We start from the raw sequence: 15,379 nt of genomic DNA on the forward strand, positions 1-15,379 counted from the left end.
TTGGTCAATTCACTTGCGTTGCGTTACGTCCTTGTGTTGCGTCGCTAGTGGGAACCACGCTTAAGTGATTCGACCAATCACAAGCAATGGATTATTCGAACAGTGGCTTGGGATTGGTCAACTCGCTTGCGTTGCGCGTACTTGCGTTGCGTCTCTAGTAGAGTGGGAACCACGCTTTATGTTACGTCCTGGTGGAATCAAGCTTTATTACGATACTGCCAGACGCTTAGAACCGTATGAATCAGGAATTATATCAGAGTCAATATTATTATTGTAATTGTTTGTCTCTTTATTTGTTATATTAGAGACGAACTGATTGATCCATCTATATTAAAGTACTTTTGTCAACAGTTAGGCAAAATAATGAAGAATTAGAATCAGTGGTTTGGTTCAAACACAATCCTTTATTATGCAAAGATGTTACATATGGAGTGGAGAATAACAGTGGTAACATCTGCCTAATAAATACAAAGAATATACTTTCATTTAGTATTATTTAATTCTTCCTACACGTTTCAGTCTATGCTTTCTCGTTTGAACATCCTATCGCGGGCCTAGCTAATAAATTGTGTGTGATATCATTAAAGACACATATTGTAAAATTACTAAGACAAAATTAACGCATAAGCAAATCAGGTGAAACTAGGCCTTGATAATGCGAGTTGGCCCGTGAACAACCGTAGTTAAAAATACTACTTAAGCTTAAATTCTAGTTAATTTACAAGCGTAACTTATGACACTTTTATATTGCTGCATTGATCACTTTCGCAGATGGAAAGACATGTATCTTGTAGATACTGGGAATAGTGTAGGAACAAAATGTAATTTAACGAATGCTCTGATGAAGATTATCAAAATCAAATATGCTATCAAAAAAAAGCTTGAGTCGTAATTCTCAAAAACATGTTAACGAGTTGTATGTAACCTGCTATATATAACGTAATGTATAATTTAGATGCAGAACGATTCCAAAGCTCAAAGAAGGGTTGACACATAACAAACATAAATAATTTAATTTATCAATATAATAGGTTATTATTTTAGATGTTATAGGATATTATAACCTGGGAAAAAAAGGCTGATGACCGAAAATCATGGAAAAATTGTATTAAGGCAGGACTTGTACACAGCGAAGAAAGATATCGTATGGAAAATGAAGAGAGGTATCTGAAAAGAAAATCTAGATCAGCCACTGCAACTCACACAGACTCACTGGAAAACGGATGAAATTCTCTCCAATGTCGCCTCCATAGTCAATCTTGACTGAAGGATGCCTGATGATGATGATAATATATGCAGAAACATTCGGTATGGGGATGGTATAGAAAGCGCATGCGTTGAATAGGATGACGTCATGTGGTGACGACATTCTTCAACTTTTCACCCAATGAAAATGGCCGACGCGTGCAGTGAGCAGGCGGTAAGTTTTGAACGTTTATTTGTTGTTACAGTTAATATGAATAACGTATATCCTGTGCGTGTTCTGTGTTAATTAACTTTGATTCTTATAGTATTTAAAAATAATAATTCTGGTACCTTTCATTTATGTTATGATTGTTTTGTATGGTTGTCTTAAGTACCTACTCAAGACCTAGCTAAGCAGACCCACCAATCTGCAACGTGACTACCACTCAGAGAGAACGTTCTCAAACACACAAGGCTCGCGTGTACATGATGGCACCGGCCTAGGGGGGGGGGGGGGGGGCTAAACTTCCCGTCACATTTAGCAACAACAATGCGGTGATATTCTTACATTACACTACAAATACAATGTTTTGTTTTTACATTGATAATAATATGACTATATAAACATAATAATTCACCATCAATTATTCGATTTTGAAGACTATGTTACAGGTATGGTTAAGAAGTATGACACGTCGTCAGCTTATAGAATCATAAAAAAATAGGTATACTGGCTTCATATTTGGATTTTCAAACGATTAAGTAGACGGCATATAAAGTATGAGCGCCAAGCTTCACAGTACGCACTACTTGTTATTAATGACATGCACTTAAGAACTCGCACTTATTAAATTGGCATTTACATCTATTTCCATTACACAGGATTAGTAAAGGAATAAATCTAAGTCGGGCAATTTGAAGCTTAGCCACAGAACTCCCGACAGTTCATTATGAAACGTGCAAGATATTGCAGATGATTATTAACAACTATCTCGCTTACGTCACACAAATTATTTTTCTTTATACTTGAACTAAATATTATTAACTCTGAAGACTATTAAAGGAACTAACAAAAATTACATAAAGCTCTGTTTAGACTATCAAACTAGTTTGACAAAAAAAAGTGTGATTTGCCCAAATATGGTGGTGATATGCCCTAATATAGTAGTGATATGCCCTAATATAGTAGTGATATGACATCATTTCTGTCCATAATGGACACATCACATATTTTTGTCACATAAAGTTTGATAGTGTAGACAAAGCTTAAGTGTCCACAATATTGGAAATCTGCATATTGTTAGAATCACAAAAATTATCTTGGTTTATGATGAAAAATTGTGGGTACAAGTTTTTATCCAATCAATAGTTTTCGATTTTACTACCTGGATTAGGTAATTGGTTACTTTTATATTCAATATTATTTGTGTTTTATCTTTCGCATGGCATGATTGAAAAGATATTATGATGTTGACAACATACTTAAAAAAAGGCATGATTAAGATAATGATGTGATTATAACACTGATGGAGAAGGTGATAATATATTTGTAAGAACATGGCCGACAAACAATACTCCATGAACCAGTACTATTTATTAAGGTACCAACAAAACATTGTATGGCATAATTATAATAATCATAACAATAACATAATGCTATATTAGTATGACAATGTAATAATGCTGATTAAAAGTGACATTGCAAATTTAAAGGAACCATTGACAAAAATAATAAATATAACATGTTTATTTTCAATCAACAAAGGTTAATTAACCAATTAATATTCATGTGTAGTACAATACCCAAATATAGGCATATTACTTCTATTTTTGGGTATTCCACAGTTTAAACACAATAGTATGAAATAGTATGATAGTCATACACTTTAATAGAGTACTCTCTTGATTAATGTAAAAATTCAGTTCTTAAAAAAGGAGATTTAATTTTCTTTACCAAATTGGCCATTAAATTACAACTTTGCCTACATATTTTAAAGTAAAAAAAAACGTATTGTACTTGAATTGGATATTGTAAATAAAAACCAGGTGAAATACAGTATATCACCTATCACTACATTATCTCCTGACCCAATAAGTGAAAGGAAAGATATTGATAGATTTATGAATATTCATCTTTTAAGAAATTAATTAACTCAGTAGATATTGCTAAAGCATGTGTCGATTTAAAAGTAATTTAACTTTAATAGATAACAATGGTAATCAGCAATAATTTAATTTGAAACTTCAGTCAATCACCTAAGTTTATTCAGTAATTTTAGGGACACCCCTATTAAGGGTACATTTTCCTGTGAAACAAATAAGTTTGAACAGTATTCAGGGGACATCCCTACAAAGGAACACTTTGTTTGGTCTAAATAGGAGTTTTACTGTATTCAAACCCACTTTAAATATTAATGAGATCAGTAGCAAAGAACTTATAACACAAGAATCTCCTGTTCTTCAATTTGCATTCAAAACACAGTATCGGAAGTACAGGGTTAAAAGGTCTGGGCTGGGCGACGCCATTTCACAGCATGGAGCAGCGCCCCCTCCAAACTAGGAAGTCAATTACTCTACCCCCCTAGAGTATTAGCAGATCCCCTCTATGATTTTGACTTTCTAATTTGATGTGGGCGCCCTACTCCTCAGTCAATTACTCTATCCCCCCTAGAGTATTAGCAGATCCCCTCTATGATTTTGACTTTCTAATTTGATGCGGGCGCACTACTCCATGGCTCACAATGGCGCCACCCATTAGCTGTATTCTATCCCACAATGCCTTTCGAAATTGTTACGCGCTTCGGACGAACAGGAGATTCTTGTGTTATAAGTTCTTTGATCAGTAGTAATAGTAGTGTTTAGTCATTAAATATTCAATATTTTATAAAAAGTCTAAATATTTAACCAAATACAGTTCATGAATATTCATGATGTATTCATTAGAAAATACATTTTTTTAAAAAGCAGCAGGAGAAATTTAAATGTCATTGAATAAATTTATATAATTTTCATATTCTATATTCTTAAAACTGGATTTTTATATTTTTAAAAAACAAATTACCAATTTCATGTTTAATGATTAAAAATACAAACATAACCTATTTAGCATGCATGCTTTTACAATAAATTCATGCACACGCATATATTAGCACATACGTACGTTGTGTAATGTAATATACAAATAAATTCAAAATATGCAAATGTGAAATTAAGGTATATATATAATATTACCTCTGTAAAATTATGCACAATTACACAAACACACATTAATATTTAAATGAGTTGTTTTTCTATATAAATATGTATAATTTAAATGCAAAAAATTCCAGTTTAATCATATTCCATTTAATAATAATGTTATAGCAATTATAATATGTTAAAATCTACATTCACAATTAGTTAAAAAATTCTTTAACCCGAACTAATAAAAGTGAAAACTACGTAAAAAATATAAACATGCAGAAATAAATAATCTGACACAAACAAAAAAATAAACAAATTAGCAGCAAATTCAATTATAGAACGCCAATGGAAGAACACTTTATTTGTAATATTTACAAAATACCTTTGCTTTTCTAAATACATCTGAAATAAATTAATGTTAATTTAGTTCTAATAATTTGTAATCATATATAATTATAAACAAAACTAATCGATTTAATCTTTGCACATACCACGAACCTGGTCCCAAATTTGTAATCAATTAAAATATTTAATATTAATTAAAATTTAATATTTAATGACATATGAATCTGACAATCTAACACTAAAGAATAAAATAAATAAATGTAATTGATAATAGACAACAATATTTACAATAATACTGAGTTCTTGAAAGAACTTCACGCAGATCAATATACTAACTTTAATTAGTTGTAAAAAATTTAGTAGTGGAATGAAATGTGGTATTGTGGATGAGGTGCCCACCTTTTAATTCTACAGTCATAGGTTCGGTCATAGGTAAGTCATAAATGCCACTTCTACTGATGATGAAGAATACATTTATAGGAAATAATGTAAATAAACCATTTTATAATTTTTCCCTAATCACATAGTTTTTTAGTTTCCTGAGGTAGGACTGACATGTTATCCCAGATAATAAAATTATCGTTATTCAATAAGGCACAGAGATCATTTCTATCTACAAATTTGGAAGAAATTGGATAACAACATTATTTGAAATATTTACAAAAGGCACATTTTTCTACAAATCGTCAAGTTAAAATTTACAAACATTATAATTAGGCACTTGATTATATGGAAGAAACATGTACAGTTATCAATAATTTGATCAAAATATATATAATAATTACTATTTACTAATTGGAAAGACTTGATATCAGTTGCTACTTGTACTACGTCAAGATATTTATAGATAATCAAAAAAATGAAGGCTGATATTAAATAAGTAATATTTTTTATCTTTATCATATTGCATTGCAGTATTTATAAACAAAAACAAAAAAAGATATTTCTCTTCTTAAAGTACAGTAGAATTATCCTCATTTCAGACACCCATATTTAGGAGACACTCCTATTAAGGGGACACTCCTATTAAGGGGACACTCCTATTTAGGAGACACTCCTATTAAGGGGACACTCCTATTAAGGGGACACTCCTATTAAGGGGACACTCCTATTAAGGGGACACTCCTATTAAGGGGACACTCCTATTTAGGAGACACTCCTATTAAGGGGACACTCCTATTAAGGGGACACTCCTATTAAGGGGACACTCCTATTTAGGGGACACTCCTATTAAGGGGACACTCCTATTAAGGGGACACTCCTATTAAGGGGACACTCTCCTATGTATAAATGAAGGAGGGGAAATATACATTTTAATACTACAGCCAACCCCTATTAAGGGGACACGTTTGGGTCTTAAAGGTGTCCTCTTAATAGTGTTTTACTGTAAACAAGACAGACCAATCAGAATCAGACTTTTGCAGCATGATTAATTTGTTCAAAACCCCAATTTTTCTAAATGGTGGTTTAAACCACGATCAACAACAGTGTCTTGTCTTAGTGCTAGTCCGGATTGGGTCAATGGTGTGGAATCACGTGTCCCTTGAACTTTCAAAGGGCCAGCGGAAGCGAACCGGACACTGCAAGAGCTTTGGTGCTTTACTGGCCCGCATCCCCTATCTCTGGGCGAACTATGAATCACAACATTTATTCTAGCTCGTCAAGGCAGTTTGCTGATTTGAAGAATTCAGGTAATGGTTCGTCTAGTTTGCTAATCACCTTATAGATGTTTTTCTTCCACGATGGCTCGCTGTCTTTATTAGCTTTGATTGCGTTAAAAAACTCAACTAAGGTGGCTTGTGAAACTGACAAGAAGCTTTCCGGAACCTGTAACATATAATATAAAATAGTGAGTGAATAATATAATACTGTTAAATTGGTCAGATTTTTCCATACTCTTGACGTAATTGTACTTTAAGTACATACGAGAATACTTGCAAATAATTATTAACTTATCATATAGTATCGTAATAATACAAACAAAAAAAGTAAGTTGGTGATCTTTACATCAGAATATTTTATCTTAAAATCTATAGATCATGCTACATTTGTGTCTGATCATGTAAGTTATAGAAGACCTAAATGCATGGCGCGCCACTCTGGTCAGTAATATAAATCACCACCAAGATTTACGCCAGATTTACTCATCCCATCATTTTTTTTGGATAACTATATTTTTTGGTGACGGCTTAAACTTGCCAATTGAACATGATAACATTTTTGTATTCAGTAGCACACCATGAATGTGGGCATTCCATACGGTGGTCAATATGTACTGTGACCGCATGATGATTGTATCTTAGAGTGGCCAATATGAGTACTGACTGATTGAAATACAGCCAACCACCTATAATAGTTCAACTTATATATAGATACTAACTTCTTTGTCATACACTTGTCAAAGTTTGGCCACAGTCCTGGACGCTTGGTCTAAGTTGATCTAATTAGCATATTAGTGAGTACTTAGTGTAACTAGCAAAAAACATACCTGGAAATCATTGCTTTTGTTGTAGTGAAGATTCAACGAACGGAATATTTCCGAGTCTGTCGACACATTAATCTGATCGGGACTGTCAACTCCCTCGCTGAGAAACTGTCGGGAAAACTTCTCCATCTGAATGTAGTAGAACTCGCGGAAGTTACTGAACCATTTGATGATCTGCGAGGTGTTGTGTCGGTTGAATTTCACGTCTGGGAAGTGTTGTTTGAGGATGGACGAGCTTGGGTAACGAGTGTAGAAGAACATGAGTTTGGCCTTCTTCAAGTGAGATGGCGTGAGTGTTGATGTTAGCGAGTACACTTTGGTTAAGGATTAAAACAATTTATTTTTAATTGCATACAACAAATATATCAAAATAACACTTGATAACAAATAAATATTTATCGCTTTATGCTAATGAACAACACTAAAATGTATATAGGAAATGTCGTTTCTTTCTCACTTTTATTTAATTTATGTTGTGTTTTATTTTTTATGTTTTTATGTAAAGGGTCCTGCAAAAACAGAATTGTAAACTTCTTTAATTATGCAGGATCCTTGCCATCAATTATTACTGAAATTGTAATTATAAACTATGACTTAAATAAATGTGAATGAATTGAAAATTGAATTGAATTGAAATGTTATTTTATTTATTTTTAATTGTTTATGACATATATACTTGATGACCTTTTCTTTGATATTTAAAGTTTGATTTTAAATGTTTTATAATCACAAAATAAACTTTGATTAACTTCAACCATAGAGATCTCTATGCTTCAACCAAAAAGTAGGTGCAGTTTTCCCCATTGTGTTTTGACCTCAATTTCTTTAATTAAATTTAAGTAATTAACGAATGAAGAATTCATGCCTTTATCTATTGGTTTAATTCACAATGGTCATTTGTTACGGTTGCCATTATACAGTAGTATCATTAAAAAAATTAAACAAGCAAATTATATCAGGGTTATCATCGATAAGTGACCGACCTACTCTTAAGATCCAATGAATTTACCTGAGGTTTTGTGGATTAAAATGGTTGTGAAGTAATAATTTAAAGTCTGTTTTATGGGATATAAAGCTCCATTCATATCCAAATCTTTATTTCCAAATATATTGTTTCATTTTAAAGATAAATTCCATGGGTAGTAATCTGCCATTCTTGGCAACCAAGTTTACAAAGACATCCTTTTTTTATTTTTGTAAAATTGTGAATTTTTTTTGTAATTAATTTTTTTCAATTTTAAAGAATTATTATGCTAATCTAATAAAAATGATGGAGAATTAATCTTTATGTTTTGTTTAATATCATAAATTTTTTCTACTGATCATCTTCATAATTTGAAAAAGGTGTTTATTGTGCTTAGAAGAATCATGATAATAATTACCACCATGTAGCTTATGCCAGGGAGATAAGTTAATTAATCAGAGAGCCCTCATTTGTGTTTTTCCCTATTTTTAAAAAAGGCTTCAATATGTTATTAATTTGAAATATAAAAACATGGCACGGAAATACTTTATAATCAGTATGTACAATTTCAAGTCATGGTTCTGGACCTGACAAAAACATTTTAAACCATTAATTTTCGTTTTTATATATGTCACCGCTGGTGTTTTTAATAGGACAACCAAATCCCTAGGTCAAAGTTGACAATCGCAACTACAAGACAAATAGTTATAATGTATTAATAAAGCAATAAAGATATTAATAAATAAACAATAAACAAAGGATATTGTTCCATTGGCGGCATTATAAATTGAAAGATCTGTAGTTCCGTCGTGGTAGTAACCAGAATCGCCCATATCGGTTTTTATCATTGGTACGGTCAACGCTTCGTAGTGTGGCATGTCACCGCTGGTAGCGTCAGTGTGTAGCATGCTAGCAGCATGGTGCGACATCAATGGACTACTTGAGAATCTAAAATAATAAATAAGTTTAAAATTTAGTACATAAATTAATCGTTTGCAAAAACTAGATTGATTGATTGAAGGGGACGCCTCCAGGAACCAACAGTGTCTCCTAAAGAGGTATTCCCTGAATAGGCGTTGACTGAAGTGTTAAAACTACATTATCCCTTTTTCATCTTATGGGGAAAAAGGTCCCCTTAATAGGAGTGTCTACTGTATAGTAGTAGTTCACCAATGAAAAATATATCAACTGTTTTAAAAAATGACATTAACTAATTGTTTTAATAAGATACTGTGTATTCTTTACCATGCATACATAAACAATACGATAAATTGTACACAATATAACTGAATAATAAAAAAAAACCAAATATTTTTAATCAAATATAGTATTTTTAATACCATATTATTATGCTTTTATATACAATATTTTGCAAAATAAAAGCAGATACAATACCAACGTCAACAATACCATTTAACAAAATAATAAACCGTGATATTCAATGCAAATATGCTATTGTTCAGAATCCGTCATGCTAACAGATATTTTCACACAAAGAAATTAAGGTGGATCTGTTTAGTTTAAGCAATTATATCTTATATAATTACATCCGGATATGTCAGATACGGTGTCTTTTAAAATTCAATTAAAAAAAAGAAAATAAAAAGGGAATTTTCGATAAATACCACCAAAATATTTAGTAAAACCAGAGATTGTATTGAGAAAATATATTTATTATTGAATGAATGAATTATTAAATGAATTTAATGACTTTTGCAATATAATATTAAAGACCAATTAATTAAAAGACTAAATTGACATAAAACCAACAATTCCAACAAAAACATGCGCACCATATTTCCAAATTTTACAATAATTCATAAAAAAATACTAATTAACATTATGTGTCAATTGAAACTATTAACACAACTATACTCTGATATTGTTATGTATGTGTAATATAAATTGATAGAGAAACTCTGCCTCTGCTTCATAGTGAATATATACATATAAAATGTACAGTAATTATGTGTTTGTTGTGAGTTGTTATAGTTTAAATTGATTTCTGTATTTTATTTTTATAAAGAAACAATAACAAATATTGATTTAACTGCAAAATAATAGTCTTAAATGCAAGCAATATGAAAAAAATATAAAATAACACAATTCCATAAACATACGGTACATAAGCATTCCCAAATAACATGAACACAAATATTTTGTTATAAGTTACTTACGGTCGGAAAAAATGAGCGGAAGAATATCTGATGATAGGTAGCAATTAAAAGGGAAGAAAAAATACAATATATTTATAATATTAAAATAAACAATTATATAATTGTCATCCGATCATTAGGTCTATCTAAAAATATTAATTTCCAACTAAAATATTAAATGATTAAAAAATTTAGCCATCCCCAAATAAAAGTACAACAGAACCTCTATTAAGGGGACACTTTGGGGTCCAAGAAAGTGTTGCCTTAATATGTGTTTACCCTGAATATTGGATGGCCATAGTGTTACAACATATTTCCCTTCATCCATTTCATGGCTGTTGTATGTTAGATTTAAGCGTTTTGAGCACTAAGGACCAATTAAAAAATATCAAACATTTTAACATAAATATTAATTTTGTATGAATAAAAAAAATAAAAAAAAGTGCATCCCGATTTTTAGTGCTTTGCACAAAAAGGATGTAAAACAATATTTGATACTGAAATTAGACATTGTTGAAGGGGATGCTAAATCAAATTGACCTTACTACATAACAATTATTAAATCATGGTTTTCTCGTGATAAATCGATTACAAATATCATAAACACAACACATCGTATCCTTCAAAGTGATGTAACATCGAACATATAAGTATATTTTCATGATTTTTTTATTGCACCTGATTGTACCTAATTACATGGTACAGATATAGAGACAAAGTAGTCGCCAGTTGAAGTTACGGAAATCAAATGAAGGATTGGCGACCTTCAACCTATTGCAGAGCGCACCATCACCTGTGCCCAATCATCATCTGTCGTTATAAATATGATATTAAAAATGGGAAACAATTCCATTACTTCTAATTCTTGACAGCTGTTAGGAATTTTCATTTTTCAATGAAATACATTTTTCTTGATGAAATTAATGCACATAATTATTGTTTTGATAAAACATGATGTTTTGTTTATTATCGGTTTAAAAGTTTATGCTATTTTAATTATAAAGAAATTAATAGGCATAATATCAAATATTATTATGTTTAATTTATTATGAAGTAATAATTTAATGTATGTTTTATTGCTATCATTTCTTATTATTGCTATTATTTTTTTTATTTCTCGAAAATTAAAAATGATTTTTATAGATAATAATTTGGTTTATTATGATTTTTGAAGATGTCTTATTTCAATAGGAGTATTAACAAAAATTTGTCAAAATGTTTCATTTATTATAATAAATATTAAATTTATTGATTTTTTGTTTGTCTTATGAATACTAAAGAATTTAGTTATATTATTTTTTTATTTCTCCACAAATTATTCAAGTATGTTTGTAATATAGATTATACTTTTTTTATAAAATCATTCCTTTTTAATTTGCCCTTTGAACATTAATTCATTTTGTGCTTTTTACATTTTCTTGATCAGTTCTTAGAGGCACCCTGCATTTTGCGCTATATAAATTGAACATTACTATTATTATATTATTAATAACATGAAATAACATTTAGTAAAGTAAAGCAATGTTCAGTTGATAATCTTCATATAAGTTGATATTTATTCAATAACTAGAGATAAATTTGTTTTACATCTTCTTGGAATGTCTGATGAAAAGATTAGTTAAGTAGACAGGACTTGAAAGAAGACTTCCCTTTGGGCAGAGCTCTTTGAACTACTGATCATTATCACTTCCTGGTTGATGTACTTAGAAGACTTAATTACATTTAATTAATGTTAACAAATAGATAAACTATTTTGATAGTTTGAGAACACTAATAATTTACTCATTAATAATAAAGAATCCTTCTGAAGAGTGGTTTTTGTATAAATTGTTGTCATACAAAAAAAATAATTATTAAATTATTGAATATAATTATTTAACCATAAAATAGTGAGATTCTATGATTCCAAATAGAAGCAAACGAAATTGAAGGGTGTGCCATGTAGAACAGTTCCATATGTTGAGTATGAGTATAGCCCCAGGGGACTATGTTTAGAGTTTGGGAAAAATTATGGAGTAGGAAAATACTTTGACCAATTACCAATAGCAGTTTCTTTTTTTTAAAGTCTAAATTACGGGGTATAAGACTTGAGCATGGGATTATATATGTATTATTATTGGATGTGATATTCATCAGTTATTCAATGCACATGTTATGATTTGAACCCAAATCAAAAGGAATCACTGTAAGGCTGTGTACTCAGGACTACCACTATATTGTCATAGTTATATACGAGTTAAAGCTAAGTTAGGGATTTACCAAAACTAAACTATAAAAGTGACGTTTTCATGATTTACTTGAATCTATCAACAATTATTTGAAAAGGGTGTGGGGTTACTGATGTGAAACGAATCAATGAAACATAAAGATTAGCAAAGATCTTAGTAACTACCTCGCCTTATTCCTGTGGGTTTAAGTAGTTCAAAAGAAAATATACGATTACTCACAGACTCACCTATTTTTCTATTATATTACAGATAGTTTTGACCTTGAAAAAAGTTGTTTGAATGGGAAGATTGCAGAGAGATGTAAAATATCGGATATAATACAAAACCAGGACAATGAAGACAACACAAGAAAATATTTTTCCTTGAGTGTTCTTAAACAGATTAATTACTAACCCTGAACTGTAAGTTTATTATTGTGTTGTACATCCTTTTATTTTCAAAACCTTTTTGTTATTATTTGTTGTTTAGACTCAGAGTTTGAAATATTTCGTATTTAGAGCAGAACTTGTTTCTCATTTATTCTTATCTGTGAAAAAATATTTAAAAAGATTTGGAGCCGATTATATAAAGTTTTGGTTAAATACACTTGAATAGAGGCATGAACGACGACGGTAAATCAATATGTCACAAGTTAACTTACGTAAGATATAAAAGATATAAATAAGTTTAAATTTCTAGTTATAATGTTAAAGTTAATAGCTTTCAACCATTAAAAAAAAGAATGCTTTTAATCAATCAAAATGACACTTTAAAAAAAAATGACATATAAACTATTTTGACCCACCTGTGGCGGATCCAAGATTTTGAAATAGGGGCAGAAGGGTTGGGGGAGGCGATATGGCTATATATATATATATTTCATTACACATCACATGATATAGACAACATTCAACTTTGTTTCACAATAGAAAGTACTAACCAGGTATTCAGGATATAATTTAAATAGTCTATTCATTTTAATGCATTTAAAAATAACCTATTGAATGGTATGAGAATGCATATTCTAGGAATCTAAGTCAATTTATTACACTTCAAAAGAACAATACTTAAATGACGAAGGCTACCATCAATATAGTATGTTTCTATTACAGTTTAAAAAGGTGAACAAATTTAAGTGTATATATTATTTTGTGTTTAAAAATAAAATTCCCATCTTTTAGTATCGTAACTCTCTGGATGGTAGGATATCATCGGTTATTTAGTGGCACTCCTGTAATTACTGTAGTGCTACAACCTAGGATGCCTAATTTATCATATGCAAATTAGCTCATTATCATCACAAATAAATACAGTGTAAAATGTAAATATTTATACCAAACAAACCAGCATTAAAATTAAGATAACATCCATAAAAATAATGTCTTCCTCGTCCACTGGTACCTATACATACTTAAATAGAATAACTCATGGTATTAAAGTATAATTTTAGATGATAATTTTAATGTTTTCTTTTAGCTATTTCTCATTGGGTTTGTCATAGGCATGCCAAAAGTACACACTTGAAAACTTTTCATACATCTAAATAACTTTTAACAGAAATCGTAGATAGTTTTGGGGAAACCCAAACTATAAGTATGATAGTATTTTGAACAATCAAACACGTTTTTTGACAATCAAATAGATGACAGATCTGACCTTATGAATTTCCTTAATATTTGTTAAAATACAATAAAAGATCAAATCTATAGGCCCCTACTTTACTTTGTATTTGGTGGATTCATTAATTTTTTTTTATACTAACATTTTTGACATTTTATTCTTTTCTTGTTTAAATTGAATGTTTGAAATCATAAAATGAAATATAAATATAAAGCTTCAGTTTTGCTTTGCTCAGTACTAATCAGTTAAAATTAAATATCTATTTTAATTAATAAATAATTTAGTATAACTACCAACTTGATTTAAAGTGTATTCAACAAGTGATCTTTTCTGGTTTAAACCGAATATATAAAATCACAAGTACAATATATAAGACAAAGTGTTGTTTTAAAAGCAACCAGGTAAATCTAATATTTGTATTAATTATTAAAATTGTATATTATAAGGAAGTTTAATGTAGAGTATGCATATACCTGCATGCATTTATACATAAAGTAAACACTTAGGCTATACTTAATATTGATAAGAAATAAAATATTACTACAATATACGATCTTAAATGAAAAATGCTAATTGGTTTAGTATACCATTTAGTTTTTTTGTTTAACGTACAGCGGAAGAAATACCAAAAAATATAATCAAGTAATAAAAAAATTAATAAAAAATTAACTTTTCAAGTACTTGAAGAATTTCAAGATATTTTTTCTGTTTGAAACTATGCATAAAAAGTTAAATATTATTTGTTTAATTTTCAACAATATGCATGTTGTAGAATTATGTGTAATTCAGACAATGAAACATTGTTTTTATTAGCTATATAATATTTTAATATTTCTATTAAAGATAATTATATTACCTATAAAACAAAATTCTTTTCTTTCGAAATTATAGTATAATAAAAAAATTATATGAACACAATAAATTTTATTGCATTTATATACAGAAAATGATTTTTAAATTATTTTAAAAAAATGTAATAATATATCTGATTTAAATCATTTACGTGGAGGCATTAAAGTAAATTCAAAGTGTGTACGTGGGAATTGATCAGATGTCGGGATGGCAACAAGTGATTCAGATCGTTTTTTTCTCTAAGCTACTCGTCCCAATGTGACAAGAAAACATATTATTTCAAAACAAGCTTTGCAACCAAACTTACGCCTCACTGACTACCAATAATCGTCCGCCTTACTTATATCGATTGGTTTAATCTCAGTTGGTAGACAAACATGGT

The 15,379-nt window shown here is 29.8% G+C and overlaps 1 protein-coding gene across 5 annotated transcripts in view; it reads right to left on the minus strand.

The window, feature by feature from the left end:
* Positions 1 to 3,433: 3,433 nt before the first annotated feature.
* The window catches only part of LOC140060266 (prospero homeobox protein 1-like), a 34,443-nt gene continuing 22,497 nt past the window's right edge, over positions 3,434 to 15,379 (minus strand). For 4 of the 5 annotated variants that reach the window (XM_072106399.1, XM_072106403.1, XM_072106400.1 and 1 more), the window contains 4 exons: positions 10,340 to 10,366; positions 8,927 to 9,110; positions 7,202 to 7,507; positions 3,434 to 6,540 (listed from right to left, as the gene is read on the minus strand). In XM_072106399.1, coding sequence (XP_071962500.1) covers positions 6,361 to 6,540; positions 7,202 to 7,507; positions 8,927 to 9,110; positions 10,340 to 10,366 — 697 coding nt within the window. In that variant the 3' untranslated portion in view covers positions 3,434 to 6,360. The remainder of the gene's footprint in view (positions 6,541 to 7,201; positions 7,508 to 8,926; positions 9,111 to 10,339; positions 10,367 to 15,379) is intronic. The other variant, XM_072106404.1, reaches the window with a different exon arrangement.

The sequence above is a fragment of the Antedon mediterranea genome, chromosome 10 (genome assembly GCF_964355755.1).
Source record: "Antedon mediterranea chromosome 10, ecAntMedi1.1, whole genome shotgun sequence".
NCBI classification, from domain to species: Eukaryota; Metazoa; Echinodermata; class Crinoidea; order Comatulida; family Antedonidae; genus Antedon; species Antedon mediterranea.